The following is a 24584-nucleotide window of genomic DNA, read 5'->3' as shown; positions in this document are numbered from 1 at the left end:
TACCTACGTTTTTCTCCCATAGGTTTTGAATAGAAATTATTTACACAGAAGGCATACCCACTGCATTCAGCACTACAAAGAAGATAAATACTTTTAATCTCTTCCTTCAGGCCACTAACTCAATTAGTCCACTAACATTAAATTACAGAAGAATTAGGATAGTAGTTAAGATATCTTATCTAGCTTGCCATAAACTCATATATGTCTTAAAATATATTTAATATTCTAAGAGAAGCATCCAGAATAAAATTTAAATACATATAATTAGTAGAAGCTTTAGCTTAATCTGATCTACATTCATGTCAAAATGCAGACCCATGTGATCATGTGTAGAGTGCATATAGGGGTGGGCTCCTCAGGAGACTATTTAAGGGAATGTTGAGCTTCCTGGGAAAACTTATAATGGACTAGAGAGTAAATCATTCTGGGAGTGTTGAAAAGAAAGGATGATTCTCAGATTGGCCCAAGACCCAGCCCACATGGACTTCTATCTAGAGAGAGAAGCTGTGAATTAAGAAATAAAGTCTTCTGTTTTAGATTCCCTAGTGCAATGTGTTCGACACGAACATGCTTTGTCTCAACTCTAGATCTGTCTTCCCTTATGCCATGGAGAATACTGGAAAGGATATCATGCATCATTTCTACTTCTGATAGTTTCATGGAGCACGGGCACCCCTGGAGTGCATTGGGGCTGGGGAAGGAACATCACAGGCACACTGGATATGCTAGCTGACAGTGGTAGCACTGTGCTGGCAGCTAAACAAGACTTACCTATAATGAATCAAGAATCAGAGAAAGAGAGAAGGAAAATGTCTAATGTCAGGTGAAAACCAAGAGTATTATGTTATTAAATACCCACAAGAAAGACAGCTTTTGGCCTTTTTTAGACATTGTGGGTTGAGGAGGTGAATAATTACTTTGAACAGAGATTACAGTTCCTACAGTGGATGGATTACATGTACACTGAAGTTCCTAATTCACTCAAACTAAATTTCAATGCATGCATTATTTAGGGTTTTCCAGACAAACAAATCAACAAGGTCTGCATGTGTCCAAAGGCAAGTCAGCTGGCAGAATTTCTTCTTGCTTGAGGAAAGTCAGTCTCTGCTCTATTAAGGACTTCAGCTGATTGGCTGCCCCCCCCCCCGCCAGATGATGGAGGGTAATGTGTTTTACTCAAAGTCCAGCGATGTAAATGTTAATCTCATTCAAGTAAACACATTTACAGAAACATCCAGAATAATATTTGACCAAATATCTGGGTGTCATGGCATAAAATTAACCACCGTGAGCCCTTCAACCACAAGGGCTGGAAGAAAATTCAATTTACCTCACTCAGTAACTTTTTAAACTTTTATTTTAGATTTAGGGGTACATGTGCAGGTTTGTTATATAGGTAAACATAGCGGTTTCTTGTACAGGTTACTTAATCACTCAGGTACTAAGCCTAGTATTCAATAGTAACTATTTTCTGTTCCTCTCTATCCTTCCACCCTCCACCCTCAAGTAGGGCCAAGTGTTTGTTGTTTCCCACTTTGCGTCTGTGTATTCTCATCATTTAGCTCCCACTTCTAAGTGAGAATATGTGGTATATAGTTTTCTGTTCCTGCATTAGTATGCTATGGATGATGACCTCCAGCTCCACCCATGTTCTTGCAAATGATATGATCTCATTCTTTTTTATGGCTGCATAGTAATTTAAACAATTTCACTGGGTAATACTTTCAGACAAATGCTTAGTATTGCCTATCCTCTGCTCTCTTTTAAAAGAGCAACAATGACTGCAAGGGAGGGTGAGTACTTGCTTGACCTCATACCACTTAGGAAAATAATGGTATCTGTATTAGTCTCCTATCATTGCTGTAACAAATTACTACAAATTTGTTGGCTTAAGACAAAAAAATTTATAATACAGTTCTGAGGTCAGAAGTCTGAAATGGGTTCTATGGGGTGAAATCAAGGTGTTGGAAGGTCTGTGTTCCTTCTGAGGGCTCTAAGGGGAGAATATGTTTCCTTGCCTCTTTCAGCTTCTAGAAGCCAGCTGCATTCCTTGATCCTTTCCTCTGTCTCCCAAGTGCATCACTCTAACCTCTGCTTCCATCATCACTCTCCTTTCTCTCTCTGACTTTCCTATCTCCCTCATAAATGACCCTTGGGATTCCATTTTTCCTACCCAAATAATGCAGGATAATCTCCTCATCTCAAGATCCTGAATTGGATCGCATCTGTGGAGTTCCTTTGGCCATGTTAGGCAACATATTCACAGGTCTCAGGGATTAGGATGTACACATCTTTTGGGGAGTATTATTTGACCTACCACAATGTCCTTCCACTTATAAGTGTCCCTGTACTGTTCTCTAATCCCATTGGCCACACTTACAACTAGGGACGCGGTGAAATCTTGCACTGGTTTTCAACAACCAATTGTGTGTACATCTTATCTACTCACTCTTCCCTGATGACACATTGGTAGCTTAAGATGTGCCATTGTGAAACATAGGGAGATGCCACAAACCATAGCTTTTATTCTCAGGAGAGCTGATGGTTAAAACTGACCAGCATACTACTACACACAACCATTTTCCACATGGTTATTGGGCTCCCTCCCTGACCTCTGTTGTACAAATCTGTGGCTGGTGAAGACATATTCAGTTTTCTTGCCTTCGGAATGGTTCAACAGAGAATGAGTAACCTCCCATCTGCTGATGGGGCCCAACTTCTGCCCTCTTAGGTACTACAGTTCCCCTGAGATCCAATTAGGACTCCTATTACCTGCTGGGCTGAGTGATCTCATCAGTAGCCATTGCCCAGAGAGCCAGATCTTCTCTGATGCTGTAACCTCATCAAAGCCAGGGCCAGCTTTATGGCCCTATAGTTTGTGCAATCATGGGCACAAGTTCCTGCACTCACGGTGACCCCATGCCTGTTTTAATTCTGTCATCATGAAATTATTATTATTATTATTTATTTTATTTTATTTTTTTTGAGATGGAGTCTTGCTCTGTCGCCCGGGCTGGAGTGCAGTGGCATGGTCTCGGATCACTGCAACCTCCCTCTCCTGGGCTCAAGCAATTCTCATGTCTCAGCCTCCTAAGTAGCTGGGATTACAGGCGCCCACCACTATACCCTGATGATTTTTGTATTTTTAGTAGAGACGGGATTTCGCCATGTTGGTCAGGCTGGTCTTGAACTCCTGACCTCAAGTGATCCACCCACCTTGGCCTCCCAAAGTGCTGGGATTAACCCTGAAATTCTTAACAGACTTTTAGCAACGGACTCTGCATTTTCATTTTGTAGTAGGTCCTACAAATTTTGTGGCTGGTCTCACTGACAGCATCCTTAGCCACATTTTAACAGAAACTTCTGGATACATTTTACCCCCACACCATGTAGGAGACATAGCAGAGCTGCAGATTAATATTTAAACATACTAATCATGGTAGCACTCTCTCCTTCTGTTGGTTCACATGTTCCCATTTAGATAACTCATCACCTTTAGTTTTAGCATCCAGTCCCTTAGCTTACTTCCCATTTCATCTGCTCCTATCCCAAAAGGTTTCTGGTATATGGAATATGGAATAAGCGTTATGTGAACAAATTGGGAGTAAGGATCATCTCTGGCCTAATAATTCTGGTCCTTGGGAATATACTGGCTGATGTCCACTGGGGTGTGGTTATTTGGGTGCTCAGCTAAGGGCATTCTGCCCTGTTTATTGTTGAAGCCCCACCGCTATAGCTGAAGCTCGTTTCATTTCCAGCTCTATCAGATAATAGGATATTTTCCTGGCTAACCTCATCCTATATTGATTGATTCATGTTGATGCTGCAAACCACCCAGAGTCTCTGCTACATCATTAAGCCAAGCCCATGTCTAGAAGGTGGGGTTTCCTTGCCCCTTACCATCCCAGGATCCAGAGTAGGACCAAAATTTCTCAACTCAGCTATGGAGGGCTTCACCATGTAAGAAAACAAGAATATCTGAATCCCTCCTCTCTGCCAGATGCAACTGGAGAATACTCTAGAGTGCAAATTAAGCTCCTTCTGATCTCTTTGCTTTGCACAAACTCAACATATAAGGAAGAAAAGTCTTAGAGTCCTAAACGAGGTATGAGCCATAAAGCTCCTTCAGGCCTTGGCATCTCTATGAATCTCTTTAATGTACATACCTTGCCTCTCTGGGACTTCATGTCTTACTTCCTGTTTTCTCCTAATCTGCCCAACTCCTTTTAATTTTTAACATCTTCCCAAATCACATATGACAAACAAGTCTCTGGCATTGCTCATAAGAGTAAGTAATGCAGGAATACTTCAGATAACTTTATTCTGTTTTAAATTTTAACATCTTTTAACTATTGGATTCCTAATAACACCAGTTCCCCACAGAAAACAAGAAACATTCATCTTCCATGATACTAAAAGGAGCATGATATTTGGTTTATACAAATTGATTGTAGTTGAACCTGAAATAAATTAATGTTATACGAGATTTGGTGGCTGACTACTATATTAAGTGAATTAAGGCAGTCATTGAACAGTGTAAGGGAGGCAGATTTTAAGCATCATTGTATAACTGATCTTATGTGATGGACAATGACAATATTATTATTGATAGATTTGCAACTTCTTAATTGCCCTGATTTGATCATTACACATTGTATGAATGTATAAAAATATCATGTGTACCCCATAAATATGTATAATTATTGTGTATCAATAAAAATAAATAAAAATATCTATGTGAGAGAAGTACAGAAAAACATTATTGATTGATTGCTGTGGTAAAGAAATTATTTCAGAATCAGGCACATGGGATGTGGGGTCTCTGCTTTGATTTTTTTTTCCCATCAGAAATGAAATGAATTAAAATAGTCCCTGATGCTTGTGAGAACATTATATACTATTAAGATTTTTTTTCTGAAACTAAAGAGATTTCTTAGGGAAATTCTATATGAAGGGAAGGAAAATATTTTATGGCAGTAGGAATAAAAACAGAATAGCAAGAATTACAAACACTGCGACACTTTTGTTAGTCATTAGACAAAAGGGGTCCTTGACTAGTAGAGTAAGTAAAACTAGCCTGCCAGGATTATGAGCATAAATTACTATCTACTGAGCACCCATAACACGTGTTAGCTTATTCTGACACTTTCCCGATTGTCTCAAATGTAAGAATTCCTGTTAAAATAGTTAAATAATAAAGAGAATGTGTCCCTACTTTTATAAGATTGTAATTTTTCTGCCACAAAAAAATTGGATGTTGGTAGAACTATGTGTGATTCTCCAAAATCTTACATTGTCTTCATTAAAAAACAATAGAGAGCAGTCACTTCTCAATTTTTGTTAAAATAAGGATAATAGAGTTTGTTGTTAAAAGTTTTTAATTTGGGTCTCATTTACAGTTAATAACAGGTAAATTACACATAAGGAAAGTTAAGAGTATTCAAAATAGTATTTAGATACCTCAGGGTAAAAATCAGTTTATCAAAGACTTTGAATTTCAGATGCAGGATGAAATGAAAAGAAAAACATGAAAGACATTTTGTCCCAGTAACTCCCATGTATGACATCCTAGACTAGGGACCCGAACACATATGCGACTGGTATGGGAAAAGAATAAAGGAGGCATAATAGAACACTTGGCATTAACACATTCTTTAAGAATTGTACAATGAGCATTTATCAGGTTAAAAATGTAAATGTGCTTCTAGGAAAAAAATTACTACCATATGAAGACACCATCCTCAAGTGAAGGTGTAACAAGAAACAAGAAAAACACATAAAATATTGCTGAAAGGAAGTAATTTTCGAACTTTATAATGAAGTCAGAACTTTATAATGATGGTCAGAATGCCAAGCAAAAGAGCAAGACCAGATGCAAACTGTGGTGTACACAGCCCCCCTGCCCCTGCACAGACGGATTATGTGCTCTTCAAGTTACCTGCAATGCTTAGGATTGATTCACAACCACCAGAGCTAGGTTTAGAGAGACAGCGAGCTACTTGCTTTCATGACTGGTAGATTGATGATAGTCCCTAAAACATCGCGGAAAACATAACAAGAAGGAATCACTTTGATGAGTCTCTTGGGCTGGCAATTAGTCTTCCCCCAGCACATGCTAGAATACAAACAGATGGTCATGAAAATCCCTCTATAGATTTTCCTTGTCGACTGAGATATGTAAACTGAGCCGCAGCCATCTCATTCCTCTTCCTCACCCTTTTTCCCTTATTGACTTTTTCTATTTCTAACCAAATGTTACTAACTAAATGTTAGATTCTCATTTAAAGGACCGAATGCATCCCAACGAATCTGAATTTTCACAAAGCATCCAGGGTGATTCTGAATCAGGGATTTTAAAGACCAAAGGTCAGAGAAACACTCTACTTATCAACATCTGATTTTGCTTTGCCCACTTCATTTAAACAATTTCTCAAAGATAATCTGTCATTTTACAAGTTCCAGATCTCCCACAGAGGGTGCCTATTTTAACCTCTCTGAACAAACTCGTCAGCACACTGCAGACAACCACTTCCTCTTTTTTGGAAGCTCTCTCCTCCTTCGGCTTCTGAATTAAGGAGCAATACAAGGTATTCTCCAGGCCTGATATCTATTGCAACAACATGAATATGGGTGTGGACTCTGGAGCCAGCTTGCCAGGCTCAGGGACTGGCCCCACCTCTCCCCAGTTACATGACCTTTGGCAAATTTCTTTACTTTCCTTTGTACTGATTTATGGTCTATATAATGCATACAAATAACTATATCTAAATCATAAAATAAGAAAATCACATTGATTATACACATAAAATTTTTAGAATAAAATCTAGAGTATTGTAAATGCATGAAAAATGTTACTCATCCTTTATATTTTTGATGCCTTTATTGTCTGCTTAGCAGACCCTTTGTCTTCCTCCTACAAGACAGGAATTAAATTTTAAGGTTGTTTCCCCTTCTCTTCTTTCTGTTTTTTATTTTTGTATAACACCCCTAGATGTAGCTATTCCATCAGTGAGAATAAGATCTAGGTCAGAATTCTTATTCTATACAGGAAGTGTTTTATTAAGTATTTGTTAAGGAAATTAAATATTCTTGTATTCTGCTTTTATTACTTTCCATTTAAAACTATAGATTTTTTTAACCTCTTATGCATTGATTGGTTCACATATTCTCTAACTTTTTATACTTCTACTGAGTCATTGAAATAAAATCTTGAAGTAAAAAATCACATTTTTTCTCAAGTAAATTATTGAATTGAAATTTATGTATACATATTCACTCCTCTCAGGATTAGAAAATTGGAAACGAGTAGAAAATATGACTTGTTCATATCTTTGATTTCAACACTGTAACTGATAAAAGTAGTTGTAAACAGATAATACGTATGTAGTTCAGTTTTTATCTTTGTACTTGCATACATAGTGCCAGCCTTAATTGGAATAGAGTCTAGATGTCCTTTATAAAAGTTCCCTGGGAATAACTCTAATCTCACATAATTTTTAATTAGTGAGTAAGCAAAGTCAGCTTTACAAGCGATTCCAGGGGTGAGACGAAAGAGGGAATTACAGCACACATTACAAAACCAACAAATTCACAGCAGATGTGTCTGTTCCCTCTATCCTCTCCTATCCTTGACCTCATCCGGAGATTCCCTTTCTGACTTCTCTGGCTTATAACCCCCAGATTCATGGGTTCTTTATTTTCACCATTAGGCTGGGCAGGTGAGTTATACCTCAGCTTCTAACTGCACACTAGCATAAGTAAATTCATCACAATTTCCATTAAACAACGCACACCACCTTTAAGCCTACTTCAGAGCAATCTTAGAGATATTCTGAAGTTCTGTTGGAAACCTGAGTTATTGGGCCCTTTTTCCCTAACTTTATAGGTTTCCTTACTTGTGTTTAGGTCCAGTGTTTTATCTCATTTTTATCCCATTTCTTTTACTTTTCCAGAAATCCCTCACTATTTTATTCTTAACAAGTTCACAGTGCTGATACAGATCTATTTGCTTTTATTTTCAAGTTTCTTACAAAATACTATTGCAATTTTGGAAGCAAGGAAAGAGAAGACACGTATCTGGGCTGCTGTAAAGGTTTTTGAAAATTACTTTCTGATCTCTCCTTGAAAGACTCAAAATTAATATTTAAGGAATCTATTTAGTGAATTGAATCTGTAATACCATCTTCACACACACACACACACACACACACACACACATTCATGCCACTGCTTAGCGTTTCTGAGAAACAAACCGAAAAGGTGGTGGTTAAGAGAAAGAGTGCCAGACCTGGTGTGGATCTGTAGAAACCAGAAGCCAGTTTCAAAAGGGTGGGCCTCAAAATGCAAAATAACTTGTTAAGGCCATAAGTCAGGAAAGAAAAACTCATACATACAAGAATCTCACCTTTATTACTACTAGCTCTGTTACTTTGGGAAAATTACTTCTAGGGGAAATATAAAGGAAGGAAAACAAAAGTTAAAAAGCTGATACTTTCAAATCTAGAAAAGTAGTGGAGTGATTACTTTCCTAAGATTACAGATAGGAAACACAGGGACTGGAAGATGTTGTTGGTGGGAGTGATTAGTAACTGAAAGAGGCAAAAGATGAAGAAACACGGTAGCTCTATGTGTACTAAACAGATGTGAAGTTCAGACATAAAAAATATATATTCTGCACTCTTATTTCATACTACCAGTGCTATAAGCTACCAATCCCTTAAGTTCTTCAAACTTCCCTAAACATACTCACTCCCACACATATACAGCAGAGATGCACAAATGAAAATCTCCTCTATCTCAAACAAATTATATTTCCAAGCTAAATGTTACAAATTTAATTCATTCTCTTTTCTCTAATGGCTTCCCTTAATTTACACTTCATCTAGCTCTTCAAAACAATGGTCATGAAAAACTAGAGTATACTTCATCTTGGGCAGAATAAGCTCTTGGATGCTGTCCAGAGGGGACTTGGTCTAGATTATCAGGCTCAGATTGTAAAACCTCATCATTGTCCTAGTACACAGGGTTTCTTAGGGATAGAGATTGCATAAAGAAATTTCTGCGTTGCAAAAGATGGTATCCTTCAATGGAATTCATATTAAGTCCAGGTAAAACAAATAGCCAGTGGCTAGAACTTTAAATAACTGACATGTTTTCTCTAAAGGGTGAAAATTTGGTAACAAAAGCCAGAAATATACTCCAAATTTGAACACAGTGAAATTAGCATTTTTCACTTTCTTCTACATTTTTATCCTTCAATGATAAAAAATAAATTTAGTTCAAACTAGAACACAATGTCTTATTATATATTTTAGAACAATTCAATATCAGCATTTTTTAATGGCCTCCCCTTGGCTGAACTTCTAAAGGATATGGTCAGTGGGAGAAAAGTATGAGGAAAGTGTGACATTTCAACATGTCATATACTGATATGGTTTGGTTGTGTCCCCAGCCAAAATCTCATCTTGAATTGTAATCCCCATAATCTTTACAATCCCCACAGGTCAAGGGAGAGACCAGGTGGGGGTAATTGAATCATGGGGGCAGTTTTCCCCATGCTGTTCTTGTGATAGTAAGTTCTCACAAGATCTGATGGCTTTGTAAGTGTTTGATATCTCCTCCTGCGTCCATTCTCCTTCCTGCCAACTTGTGAAGAAGGTGCCTTGCTTCCCCTTTGTTTTTCATCATGACTGTAAGCTTCCTGAGGCCTCCCCAGACACGCAGAACTGTGAGTCAAATCTTTTTATTTTATAAATTAGCCAGTCTCGGGCAGTTCTGTATAGCAGTATGAAAATTAACTAATACATATACTAATGTAGATAAGGTATCAATAAGAAAGAAGTTACCATTATGAAATAAAATTGTGCCAAAAGAGATTACTGTGAAGCCACAAATGTTCTAGCAAGTTCTAATTTGTCTACTCACAGTCAACAAAAGCACAAATAGTCCTTGGAGATCAAAAGGTGAGACGAATTTATATATACATGATAAATACATGCATAAAATCAAGGCCTGAAGTACGATAAAAATCTGCAAAGCTATTTTATTTTCATTAACTATCAATGTTACAGGATAAGAAAATCTTGTAAACTGAAAATCTTCTGACACTTTAAACATCTTCTGGGGCAATCAATGGAAAGAAAAAAGAGAACAGATCAGTGAGAACTAGAAATTAAAATTTTATTTAGCTTTTCTGTTAAATGAAATAAAATTTAATGCTAGCAGCATAGATAAGGGCAGCAATAATCTGGATTTATGTGCTACAAAACAATGAACACCAAAAGACCCTAGAATACTGGTAGATAAAACTGAATTATTTGATAGCAGTTTCAGCCCAATAAAAATAGAAAACCGGGCTTAATAAAATAACCCAAATATGACAAAGATAGTGTGAATAAAATAAAGCTGCCACGGTAGGTCAACTTGTTACTTAATCCTTCAACAAAGTGTTAACAACAGCTTAAACCAGGTTGAGCACATGAAATTGAATTAAATTAGTTGGCTATAGAAGCTTTAAACATCCAAAAAGTTATGTCCCTTGTAATATGTCTTTCAAAATGCTCTTATGAATCAAAGAACCATTTTTAGTCTAATCTTCAAATTTCTGTTCTTAGCCAGAATCACTTATGATACTTTAATACTTCATTCTATTCCTCTTAATGTTAAAGCTTTTCCATTACAGAATATATCACATAATTAGAAAACAAAATGGCAAATGTGAGTAAAATCTCAATGCTTACCTAGAAATCTCAACTCCACTACTAATTTCCTATGGTAATTAAAAAATATATATCATAAAAGGTACTGATATACAAACACTGTTATAATGCTTGTAAAGTTGTACAAACAATATTTCTTATTCATACTTATTTGCATTCTTGTTGAATTGTGACAAAAATTTAGAAGTACATATCTTTGTAGAATTGTTGATTTTTAATTTACTTTTATAAATTTGTATGCAGTATATATGAAACCATATTATTTCTATCAGCAGAAAAATAATCTTTATTTGTAAAGCTCAATCGCATCATAAATATAAAATCAAAGGCCTTTTTAAAAGAGGAACTTAGTCATGCAGTCTGTATTATTTCCTAGATCTGTAATATTTATGAGAGGGTGAATCATGAAATCTCTGAATATGGTAAAGTCAACACATTAAGCCAAACTCCAATATAGAATTCCCTTCTGCCACTTCTTTATTCACAACTTCAAAAAGTATGCTAACATAAAAAGACACATTTCTGGCATACTAGAGAATATATAGTGATAAATTATCAAATGATCTAATTATATGACTATTTATTCTGCACAAAATATTGATGTAAATTAGACTTGTTGACATAAATTTAAGGAAAACATCAGCTTTGTTGTAATAATGTAAGTTAAGTGATTTAAAAATGACATAAACTCAATAACATAAGAAAATACCCAAATGTATGGTATAATTTTGTTGACAGTATAATATAAGTTTGCCAGGAAGATTAATGGGTTGCCAATAATGTAGACCTGGGCAGTTCTGAAGACAAACAGCTGTACTGGCAAGTCTGTCAGGTTCTTTGATACTTGACTATGTTATTTTCAAAATAGAGGTAATAAGACTTTGTAAGATTGTTGATTGCGGTTCAATAAATGATGTATATGAAGTACTTGGAGCAGTTGATACTAGTTTCCTTTTCATTTCTTTTGCATTTTTGGTGGCAAATCTTAACTCACAGATATCAAACAGAAAATAAAATTTAAGGGAAGTATTAAATTTTGTTGCATTTGCACAATAAAACACATTGTGCATACTTCTTACTGAGACTTTGAAGGAAACCAGAATATTTTACCCCAAAATATACTTCTTTGGCATATTTTAAGATGCTATTCAGAAGGGCTACAGACTACAGGAACAGCTTTGAAAAGCTGTCTTTTTGTGGGAGGGATTTACATCTGTATAGAAAATCTACTTTAGTAAAGTAAACAACAGATGCAAACAGGCTTTCTCTGAGGCGCCCCTTATCTGCCTTACCCAAAACTAAGATTAACTCAAAGGAAAAAGAGACTGAAGGTCTGGCCATTTTGAAGTCCTAACAGAGACATTTTACCACAGGCCACCATCTATACTTTCTGAGGGCAGCTCTAAGTTTACTCGAGAGATTTTTTATAGGCATAACAAGACAGCCCTGCCTGCCATGCTTTCCTTCCCTCACTCTCCTATTACCTGGGACTCCACCTCCCTTGCACCACCCAGAAGGCAACCATTTTTTCCATAACCTCAGGATAATGTATAAACTTCAACCATCTGGCCTCTCCTTTGAGGCTCATATTTTGTATGGCTCCCAGGTTTATGCATGTTAATAAATCTGTATACCTTTTTATCTGTTAATCTCTCTATTGTCAATTCGTGTCAACAGAATAAGAGTTGAATCTTCACAGAGAGAGGACAATTCTCCTTAACAACTTTAAAAACATTGGTAGTGTCTTATTTGGATTCCCAAGAAGCAGACTCTAAGATGATTATATTATTTTCCATTTGAAATCTAAATTGTGGTGACAATTTTGTGAAGATGAAAGTTCAAAGCGATCATTTTGCAATTGTGCATGTTTAAGGAAAAGAATCAAAGTACTCCCATATCTTTCTCTAAATAACCTAAAAATGATGATGTGCTTACTAAGAATTTACAGGATCTATTATTTGTACAAATCAACATTTTTAGCTTGGTTTCTGTATAGGTAAACAAATTACCATTAATCACTATGTAAGGCTTGTAATTGGGTTCATTTCTTATTCCCAATAAGCCTGCAAAGGCACATTTTAATAGTGCAGATAAGGGGGATAGAAATAACATGTTTCTATATTAAGGTAAAGCACTAAGTCGCTTGTGAAATTTATGGTCTGTAACTAGACGCACCTGTATTTATAGGTGAGCACACCCTTTTACAAACCACAGGTAATACAAAAGGAGCCTTTTTTTTTTTTTTTTTTGAGGCGGGATCTCGCTCTGCTGCCAGGCTGTAGTACAATGGTGCTATTTCGGCTCACTGCAACTTCTGCCTCCCGGGTTCAAGTAATTCTCTTGCCTCAGCCTCCCAAGTAGCTGGGACTACAGGCATGTGCCACCATGCCCAGCTGATTTTTGTATTTTTGGTAGACGGGGTTTCACCATGTTGGCCAGGATGATCTCGATCTCTTGACCTCGTGATCCGGCCCCTGTGACCTCCCAAAGTGCTAGGATTACAGGCATGAGCCAACGTGCCTGGCCAAAAGGAACACTTCTTAAAGGGAGTTGAGAAAGACCAAAGGGCAGAGGACTAGGCTATCACCTACAATGTGCCCAAAGGAATTTTTTTTTTTTTTTGAGAGTGAAACCACTTATAGTTTTTCTTCCTGGACAAAAGTCACCCCAAATAGATAAACTGTTTCCCCTCTGTTGTATAACCCTTTAATTACAACACCCTTTCACCTGAAAATCCTCAGAAAAGTATGGTACAGCCATAGGACCTCATGTGGCAGTGTTATGGGAAATAAAGGGTCAAGATAATTTTTATTTAAAAGCAGGGTAGTTCAATGCTAAAAAAGGAATGAGCTATCGAGCCATAAAAAGACACAGAGAAAAGTTACATGCATATTACTAAGTGAAAGAAGCCAATATAAAAAGGCTACATAGTATGTGATCCAAACTTTATGATATTCTGAAAAAGTCAAAACCATGGGGACCACAGAAAGATCAGTAGTTATGAGGGAGGAAAAGATGAACAGGCAGAGCAGAGGACTTTTAGGGCAGCGAAACTATTCTGTATGATATTGTTATGTTGGATACATGTCATTACACATTTTGTAAACCCATGGAATGTACAACACCAATGGTAAACACTAATGTAAACTATAGACTTTGGGTGATAGTGATGTGTTGATGCAGGTTAATCAGTTGAAACAAATGTAGCACTGTTGTGCATGGTGTTGATAGTGGGGAAGGTTGTGTGTGAAGAAGGGAATATATGGGAACTTTACTTTCCACTCAGTCAAGCTTGAGCACAAAAACTATTCTTTAAAAATAGTCCATTAAGAAAAAAAGCAGAGTAGTCTGGTCTATGTCAAACATGGGTCTGATGGCTGTAGAAAGATGATTATTTACTATGCTAGGAACCTTAGGGGAGCTGATCAGTTGCAAAATACTGTATGGCCTGACAGAGGGCTGGATAAGGCAAAAAATACTCAACAAAATCGTATTGGAAAATATTTTTATTTGTATTCCCACTTACAAACACCTACCGATGGCACTTGGCAGTATTTAAGAAATTCTTATCCTATCAAATGTTAGGGTTTGAAATGAATTAGGTTTGCTTTCCTAACTCTGAGATCTAGTACAGGAATATAGCATTTCTCCTAATGCTTAAGAAGTTGATTAAATCTTTATGCCATTATTTCCATCTAGTTTCCAGCACACATTACTGGTCTTTTCTTAGGAGGAGACCTCAGCATTGAGCTTTATTGAAATTTGAACCACACTGACTTCTTGGCAGCTCTTGCCTCAACACAACCCAATCCCACAGGCCAGGGTCCTTAGAAACTTAAATTAACTACTAAGCATTACTACAGAATTTTCTGACCTACCTCAAGTATCATCACTTTCTATTGATCCCTGCTCTTACGTTCATACACCAGATCAAATATCCTTGAAAACAGATGCAGCACAGATTAAGGCCAAATTCATCATACCTTCTCAGATAATGTGATTGACACTTTTGGCTCCAGGATCTCCCCTAATTATAGGTAGTCCCCAAGACTTGGCCCTGACCCTGCCATTCTTGACTTTTCTCATCCACATGTCCACCATCCTCTGAAGTATAATTTCAGGCCAAACTGATAGGACCTAAGATGACCCAGTATTCCCAGTAATCATGATTGTTTTTGGTGACCTATCATCCTGTTAGTAATATTAGTAACAACAGGTCACTGAAAATGTTCCTACTAACATGATGATACTAAAAATATCTTGGGGAAAAATCTGAAAAGGAAATTCAGCAATAAATATTTTGTTGAGTACTACATTCATCAAGTAATTTGAGGAATGTATTAAAATTTTAATTTTTAAATGTTCTCCTAAATGATTTGTTCGAATGAAGAAAGGCATAGTTTCTACAGAACATTCATTTTGGGAAACAGCATTTAGAAGCACAGGTACTTAGGTGAGTAAGACCAGGGTTTGATTGCAAGTTTGACCATTTAACAGGTGTGTGACCTTCAGCATAGTATCAACTGATGTTAGCCTCAATGTCCACGTCTATAAAAGGAATATAACAAGATCATTTTGGCTGGTTATGAGGAAAAACTGAATAGTAAAATGTACATAAAGTCTTTAATAAAGTGCTAACCTCTAAGTGTATTGATATGATTGTTTAAAAATATTTAACTTGAGTCAACTCATACCTAGTATTGTGGTCTGAAAATCTTTGGCCGTTCCGCATTATGGCTGGGACTAACTTTGATTTGGGTTTCTAAACAAGATGTATCTTCTGTTCTAGTTTTGTTCTATAATATTGTTTATTACTTCTCCAAATGAGGTTTGTGACTATCAAGATAAGTGAAGTAAAACACCAAAGCTTACACTATCATGACCAATACAAACTTAGAGAAAACAACTTGGAATTGAATCACGCTGTACTTGAGGTGATTTCACCCAGAAGTTAACAATAAGGTATAGATTGTTCCTAAGAAGTCTAAGTAGAGACTGAAATATCCATTTTAAAATCGTGACTTACTTTGCTAGCGATAGCAGCAGGAAGCAGACAAATGCCTAGGCAGATACAGACAGGTCCCTGGTGAAAACCCACCTCCAAGCCAAAGACAGTTTAAAGCCTGAAATCCAAGCTACAAGTCAAATCCATGGACTGGACTGAGAATCTGTCTTCCCATTTGCTGTGCTTTCCTTTTCCCATCCTTCACCTATTTTACACATACCAACCCTTTTCTAATTGGTTTTCTACACTGCCATGCCCACCTTTGAGTGATGCTTTTGCTTTAGCCTTTCCTTGCACACTCACAAATATATCAGCATGTGCTCTCCTATTCTGATCCAATAAAATCCCCAGACTCAGCCATACTGGGGGAGAAACTACCCAATTGTGGGGGTGGAGGACCACCCACTCATCCCCTCTCCACTGAGAGGTGTTCCATTGCTCAATAAATTATTCTCTGCCCTTCTCACTCTTCATTTGTCAGCATATCCTCATTCTTCTTAGACACGTGACAAGGGCTCAGGACCTACCAAAAGTGGGTACAGAGAAGGCTGTAACATTGTGACCCTCTGACTTTTAACAAGCAGAGGGCAGCCAGCCCACATGACAGAAAGAGCAGTGGGGCTGAGCCAGCCCCAAAACCATGGGCCAAGGCAGAGCAAGGACATTACTGGCCAGGTGTTTCTGGCCGCAAAAGTGATCAAGAAATGTCCTGTGTCACTAGGTTTATCTTATGCCTATAGAATTTAATAGTTCTCAATTACTTTCTGACCACAATTTTTGTTTCTTATATCTCTTTGACAAATAACATCTATAATTAACTAAATGTCATACATTTGAAAGAAATATAAAATTCTTTCCAATAGAATACTACAGTTCATTCATACTAAAATCAAATAAATGAAAAACACATAAAGCAAGATAGAAATTTCTACTTTAAGAATGTACTTTCATTTTTCTTCCCATCATTTGGCCACCTTGAAGCAAATTACAAAATTATATTAAAAATCTTTACGACGTCAAACATAGGAAGAGATTGAAATTCATTCACATTTTAAAATGTCAGTATAATTTAGATGAATTATATTTATTAAACATGAAACATCTGATCAGAATATAGTATTGCAACTCAAGTTGCAGTGAGTTAGCTCTCTAAAGTCTCCTCTGTATGGGCCCACTCTCCTCTCTTCATGTCTCTATATTTTCTAATATCCTTCCATTTGTTCCCAAAGATATTTTTGTGCTATTTGGAAAATGTATTCACTCATAAATTCAACACATACTTTTAAAAAGTACTCTTATTAAATAAACCATAAATTTTCACTAGGAAACTTAAAAGTCTGTACTAATGGATCATAGCTTATTGATTAAAACACCTATTTGAAAAGATACGCATTATTTCAAATCAACTGCAGTGTTACTAACCAATTGAATCCCCTATACCTGCAGGAAATAAAAAGTAAAAAACAAAAACCCACTGTCCCATCTACACTGTAAAAGGATGTCTATTTTCATACATAACTATGTTAAAGGCACCCATCAAGAAACTCTAAAACTCTTAACAACTCAAAAATAGTAAATTTTTTGCAGGTCACAACCCTAATACAACTAACTATGTACAAAAAATAAAGTATCTTCTTCTCCCTCAAAGAGAAATGATGTATTTTAATGTACTCTGCTGATAAAGCTTTTATGTAATATTTTTCTGGTTTTAAAAAATAGTTTAGTTCATTCTTTTATCATCACATCTGCAGGTACACAAATAACTTAAGTTGATGATGTAAAATTGAGAAATATTTTTAGCAAAGCTTACCATTGTCATTTTTCAGCATCCCGTTGCTGAGTTGTTTTAATCTCTTTTGATGTGATTTGCCATTATAGTGGATTTGTGCTTGAGCGGCCGAATTCAGCTGAATGTTACATACGCTGCACAAAGTAAAGTTGGTATGTTTCTTTTCTCTTTCTGGTTTTTCTTCAAAGTCGTCAGGTATTAATTCAGCCTCACTCTCGCCATCGTGTACACAGGTGAAATCTGGGGGTGCAAGGAAAGTTATGAACATGCAGATCAAGATTTTTATATTATTTCATATTTATTAAATTGGGTGGCAAATAAATATTGATCCAAGTACAAGAATTAAAAATCTCTATACACTCTCATTCTAATAGATTGCTTTCATACTATGCTAAAGTAGACAATCTCTTTAATGGAATATAAACGGCAAATATTTAACTTTTTTTAAATCTATTCCCAATACTGTCCTATATGTTTTTATTACTTCATTTAATTATCATAACAATGAAATAGGCACTGTAGTTTTCCCTTTTTTATAGCTGAGGAGACTAAGTTTTAGAATGATTAAATGACTTGTCTAAGGTCACACAGCTAACAAGTGGTATAGCTGTCATAAGCATTCAGTTTATCTCTAAATTCAAAGTTTTTCATCATCACGTTCTCTAGTATGTATTAATGAATTAGACAGTTTTAATTCAACTAAATAAAATTCTTATATGCCTTACTAGTTAAGTGACTTACATCTGGATGGACACATTCTACACATACAAAGATGCTAAAACTCTTTTAATACCCCCAAATTTATATTTTATACCTGACACACAAGAGAGGCTTTGAATACCCAAGATAGCCTCATAATCAGGATACAAAAAAAGTGTGACTGACTTATGGCTTACATTGGAAAGCATTCCTTTTGGATAAATGTATGCTTTGTATACTAAAACCAAAGAGAAAAGGTCAACTCATAATTTCAGTATCTCTGGCCTTAAAATGACATTTATTTATTTATTTGAGACACGGTTTCACTCTGTCACTTAAGCTGGAATGCAGTGGCATGATCTTGGCTCTGCACAGCAATGACCTCCTGGGCTCAAGCAGTCCTCCCACTTTAGCCTCCTAAGTAGCTGGAACTACAGGTGTGTGCCACCAATTATTGTCCAGTAAGATGGCAATAATTAGAGTAAGTATTGTAATCTATATTTAACATCCATTCACAAGTAATTTAAAATAATAATACCTCATTTCTAAGTTTTCTCTACTTCCACTACCCAGGCTTCTCTAGCACACTATGGCCCAGATAGGAGTTCTCCATTCCAGTTCTCCCAATTACTTAAGGAGTTATTTTAAAGTCTTTGAAAAATATTAGCAGAGAAAACCAGTCATGATTTTAATGTGTATTTATTAACTGACTGCTACTTGGCAGCATCCTCCTAGGTTCTGGAGTTAAACTGACAAGCATCACAAAAGTGGTCCTTGCAATTAGACAAACTTAATGATGCAAAAGCCATGGACTTTGGTATGAGGCAAATGAGATAACAAATGTTGAAATGTTTTTAACAATATGGAAGCATTATCAGTTCACCAATAAAAATTTAAGGAAAATCAAACTAGTGAACTCATGCAAAAATGGCTAAAACTTGGAACTATTTACGGGTATTGAAGTCACTATCCAAATTCCAAAATTAGTAGAAGATTGGTCAGTGCATAATGCATGCTTTCTTTGTGAACTAATTCATTTAAAATATGTTAACTTCCTTTTAAAAAGGAAACTATCTTTCTTACTCAGATAACCTTGTTAAAATAATTTAAACATGCAATTTAAATGATCATTTTAAAAGAAAAGCTATCAGCTTTGTAAAATGACTATATAATTTTAATGAAAGGAAAATGTGTAAGCATATCATCTTTTCTTATTTTATATAAATAAATAAAGTAAGTATCTATCCAGGTTATAATCAGAACATTTCAAAACCCCTTTTGTATAGAGTTGATTTATGCTTAAATCTTTTATCTCAAATACTGTTAAGTAGTAAAATGATTAAGTAAATGATGGTGTGCTAAAATCACTGCAATATGCATAGCCATTAAAAGCAGATCAGGAAAGTTTTGTAATATGGGAAAATATTGGCCGGCGCGGTGGCTCACGCTTGTAATCCCAGCACTTGGGGAGGCGGAGGCATGCGGATCACGAGGTCAGGAGATTGAGACCACGGTGAAACCCCGTCTCTACTAAAAATACAAAAAATTAGCCGGGCGCGGTGGCGGGTGCCTGTAGTCCCAGCTACGCAGGAGGCTGAGGCAGGAGAATGGCGTGAATCCGGGAGGCGGAGCTTGCAGTGAGCCCAGGTCAAGATCGCGCCACTGCACTCCAGCCTGGGCTACAGAGCGAGACTCTGTCTCAAAAAAAAAAAAAAAAGGGGAAATATTTTGTATATAAGTGAAAAACAAACGTAAGATGCAAATTTGCATATAGTATGTTTACAACCATATGAAGCACAAACTTGACTTAGAAAAAGTATTAGAATTATTTCATTCTGACTGGCAAGATGACAGTTGGCTTGTTTTCCTTCACCATTTCTGTATTTAAAAAATTTCAGATGATGACCATTTATTATGAAAAAATAAATCAATATATTTCAAAGAAATAAGCCAAAGAGCTTATTTCCTCTAGCGTGAACAGCTTAGGTTTGCCAGAACTAAGCAATGCTACAGAGATAGTCACAGTAGGTGAACCCTTGTAACACATCATTTTTGCTAAATATATGCATATATTTGGAAGAAATTATTTTCTTATTTGATTCACATTTCTATCTTGACCCACAAAATAAGAACTTGTGCTAACAATTTAGCAGGGGAAAATACTGGAGAATTTTCTTTCAAGCCTCTGAGATTTATTTGCTTTACACATGAGGAATTCCCTGCTCACCTGAGAAAGACTATATTACCAGACAATGTCAACAATTTTGTACTAAGGTGCAAAAATGACAACTTTCAAAGGAAATAGAAACTATGTGGTATGGACACTAAGGAAAAAAGAGAACCTCAAATAAATAATTGTGGCTGGCCTAGGACATCATAAAACATTTATAGATTTTGCAGGAAAACTGCAATGGCTCAAATGGCACTCTCTGAAGCAGGAGGCAATATTCATAAGTGATTTTCCTTCCCAATATGGTAAAAATGTCATGTTTAAATTTTTAAATGGAAATTTGACACATATGAGTTTCACTGAGAAAAAGTTCAGCAGTCATACATAAACTTTAGGTGACTCTCTTGAAACCCAAAATAATTGATCAATTTGTCCACTTTTTTCCCTCCTAACCTTCATCCCTCAGAACCAAAAGACCCTGTAAAGATGTTTAGCTTAGTACAGTAATGTAGGTATAGACAGCACTATTTAACAGGTTCAAGAACTGGAATTATCCCGGGAGTAATTATCAAAGGAATGAGGTGTGTGTTTGTGTGAGTGTGTTTTAATTATCTAGATGTTGAGACTGATTTACTCTTGCAGACTCATAGAAGTAATTAAAATGTGGCACACATAAGATGACTCATTTTTGGTAAGCTATATTAAACAATGTATGTGAGATAAGTTGAGAAAAAATAAAAGTAGAAACAATATTTTTCTGGGATGCAATGTGGTTCTTGCAGTTGATTTATTTAGTGCATTGTTTTGACACAAGCTGAAATGTCACCACCTTTGCCAAAGGACCAGCTGTTGGTATCAAGACTGCCCTGAGAAGTGCTCATATTCTCTAACCCATGCCACCCCTGGCATTAACAGGCTATATCCCCACTGGACCCTAAAATTCGTGTAACCTAATTAAGAATCAAAAGTTGTAGACACAGAAACCAACGGAAAAAACTCCCAAGAACCAAAGCTGGAGCAACTTGAGCAATACTCTGAGTAACATATTGTTGGATTAAAACCTAAAGTATAAAATAAATTTCAATGAGTACATACTGATGTAAATATAAATGGAGGAGATAGATACCAAACTCTCATTTAAAAGTATTCCAAATAACTTAAATAGACATTCTCCATTCAAAGCCAGATAGGGCACAACACTCTTCCTCTTTAAGTATAGGTTATGCTTAGTGACTTGCATCTAAATAGTGTGGTACAGAAAGAGGAGAAAAGTAGCTTCATAGTGAAGAAACCTGACAATTAATATTTCAGCCAAATCACATTTCATATCCACAGTGAGAGGTCACACTGAAAGCAAGAATCCTTAATATGATATGCTAACAATGGTATTTCACCTCTGTGATCTTCCTCACAGAAATAATAGACAAACACAAACTAAGGAATTGTATACAAAATACCTGACCAACATGCAAAACTGTCAAGGTCATCAAAACTAGGGGAAGTCTGCGAAATTGTTACAGCCCAGTGGAGCCTAAAGAAATACTAAAACTAAATGAAATGTGGTATCCTAGATGGGGCCTTGAAACCAAACATGAACATCGGAGGAAAAATTCATGAAATCCAAATAAAACATAGAGTATCATTAATGATAATGTATTATTAGTTCATTAGTTGTAATAAATGTACCATACTTACAAAAGATATCAACAATAGAGGAAATTGGATGGGAAGTCTATGGGAACTTGACCAATTTGGCAACTTTTCTGCAACTCTAAGACAATTATACAGTAAAAGTTTTATTTAATATCTTTTTAAATTCGGAAAATAGAGCAGAGACCATTTTCTCTCCTTGACAATAGAACAAGAACCTCTTGAGAACTTGTGTGCTCTGGGAAAGAATTGAGAAAGAAACTTCTGTTCTCTTTATCCCTTGCTCATTCATCCTGCGCTAGAAATAAACTATGTGATTTGCAGAATGAGGGAAACATTCACTGCTTCACGTGCGGTCCACCATCGGATGGCTCTTTATCTCAAATTTGCCTGAAATGACTTTCTCCTATCTTCTTGCTTGCCATATACACACTTACAATGGAAAGGCTCCCCAGCCCTGTAGAAAGCTCAGAATTCTCCTGCCTGTGAACAGGTAGTTAAATTCAATTCAGAAAAGAAAGGGTTGAGGGTTGAAAATCCAATATGGAACACAGTTCTAAGTCATTTTATCTAATTCAAATTTTCCTTCTGAATAATTGAGCTACCAACCAAATAACAAAAAATCTAATACACCTCAACTGATTCCCTCTATTTATTATCAGTTTCAGTTAAGATTATAAGCCATTTACACACACACACACACACACACACACACACACACACACACACACACAGGTATCCAGTCAACCACCACACAATTAACAATTTATAAACTTCATATTCACTTTACTGTTTCAATCCTATTGCAACTCCCACAATCATTAATATAAAATTAAAGTATGTAGAATCGTGTATCTTAGTTCACAACCAAACCCAATTTTAATGAGTAGAAAATTTTCCTTGCAAGTAATGTCAGTGTTTTATCTTAATGTTAACGAGCCAGGTTACATCGTTTTGTCCATGATCGGCTTTACTCATTGTTCTTGCATCTGCTGCCTTGTCAAAGCGGCAAGCCTCTAAAATCTCCAAGAATCTCAAGTTTCTAAGATAATCTGAATTGACAATGAAACGTCAGTAGATGACAGCCACTAACAGACAGTTTAGTGCACAATAAACCACATAGTAAGTAGTTTTACAAATGACTTACAAAGTCAAAGGACTGTAAATGGTATAAATAAACCAAAATATTCTTGTTTTACAATGACTTCTCCCACCATATAATTTTTTAAAAAGTTGGCAGATAGGAATTTACATATCTAGAAGACATTTAGCACAGACAACCTCATATAAATAGTGGCAGAGACCAATGCTAAACACTAAAAATCCTTTTAGAAATCTTCATGTGATAGTATCTCCAGAAATTATTTTTGGTTCAACTGAAAACAAAATAAAAATCTAATCTAGAGATACTTCATGGCGATAACTTTGAAATACAAATAGGGTAGACGACAGCTGGCTATTTCATTAAAAAGTCAAAATTACAAGTTTATCTGGTAAGCAGCTTTATATTCTTAGGTTTTAATCATATTTATACAAAGCACCACAGGTGACAGATTTTGGCCATTTCTTTAAAAATAATTTCATTGAAAAAAATAAAACTTAATGTCTAAATATTCCCCACATTTTACAAACGTTGCTCAAAAAAACTTATTTTTCTGAAAAGAGGAATCCACCAATTTTGAATTCCTTATAGAGTCTCTTATAAAGCGTTCTTAAAATTTCTTTATTATGGAAAAAAAAGTACTGTATGGGAAGACATCAATCTAGTCCATTTCACAGAAGGGGAGTTGTAATTTGTATGATATATACAAATCCTAAGGGAGTTTATAATTTTTATACAATTTTCTTGACCAGCTCATAAAATGAAGGTAAACATATAACAAAGATTTATTATTTGTAAGAATATGATGATACAACTGCTACTGCAATATGTCATTTTGCAGAAAGCATTTAAAATCACCTTTAAAAATGGTAAAATGTTGTGGAAATCATGAATAAGCAAATATAGAGTAAAATGGGAAAAATACTGTACTAATGTCATGGGATTAGATACTGCTCACCTGGAATACAATTTCCAGACACAATATCATAAGTCGATTTTAAAAGCACTAAAATTAATTTGAAATAACTTAGAAAAAATGAAAAAAAATTATTAGGTGATTAAAAAGGTGGCTGTAGCCACACATTGCTGCCAAAGTTGCCTGTGCAGGATTTAAGTTAAATTGCTTCAAAAAATTAAGAATAGTAATGAACCTTTATAAGCAAATATTTTTAAATCTCATTTTTATTCACAAAATTTATGAAAGAAATTTGGCCTTTTTTGGATGAAAAAAATGAGTAGTAACTTTTATTCAGCATTTCCTTGTATTAGGATTTAGAGAGTATTGCTTACATCTGTATATACATATATATGCATATACATATTGTATATATCTGTATATTTTGTACATATGTATGTATGTATATGGATTTTATGTAGCATATTTGGAATACATATATATATTAATCAAATAAACTACTTCAGTAGTGAATCTTCCTCTATTTTTTTTTTTT

General features: G+C 35.7%; 1 protein-coding gene across 1 annotated transcript in view; it reads right to left on the bottom strand.

The window, feature by feature from the left end:
- The window catches only part of LOC111539439, a 491006-nt gene that overhangs the window by 252937 nt on the left and 213485 nt on the right, over nucleotides 1–24584 (bottom strand). Inside the window, exon 3 of the mRNA XM_023207244.1 lies at nucleotides 17534–17752. Coding sequence (XP_023063012.1) covers nucleotides 17534–17752 — 219 coding nt within the window. The remainder of the gene's footprint in view (nucleotides 1–17533; nucleotides 17753–24584) is intronic.

This window comes from Piliocolobus tephrosceles, chromosome 2 (genome assembly GCF_002776525.5).
Source record: "Piliocolobus tephrosceles isolate RC106 chromosome 2, ASM277652v3, whole genome shotgun sequence".
NCBI classification, from domain to species: domain Eukaryota; kingdom Metazoa; phylum Chordata; class Mammalia; order Primates; family Cercopithecidae; genus Piliocolobus; species Piliocolobus tephrosceles.
This window is presented reverse-complemented; position numbering and strand designations above follow the sequence as displayed.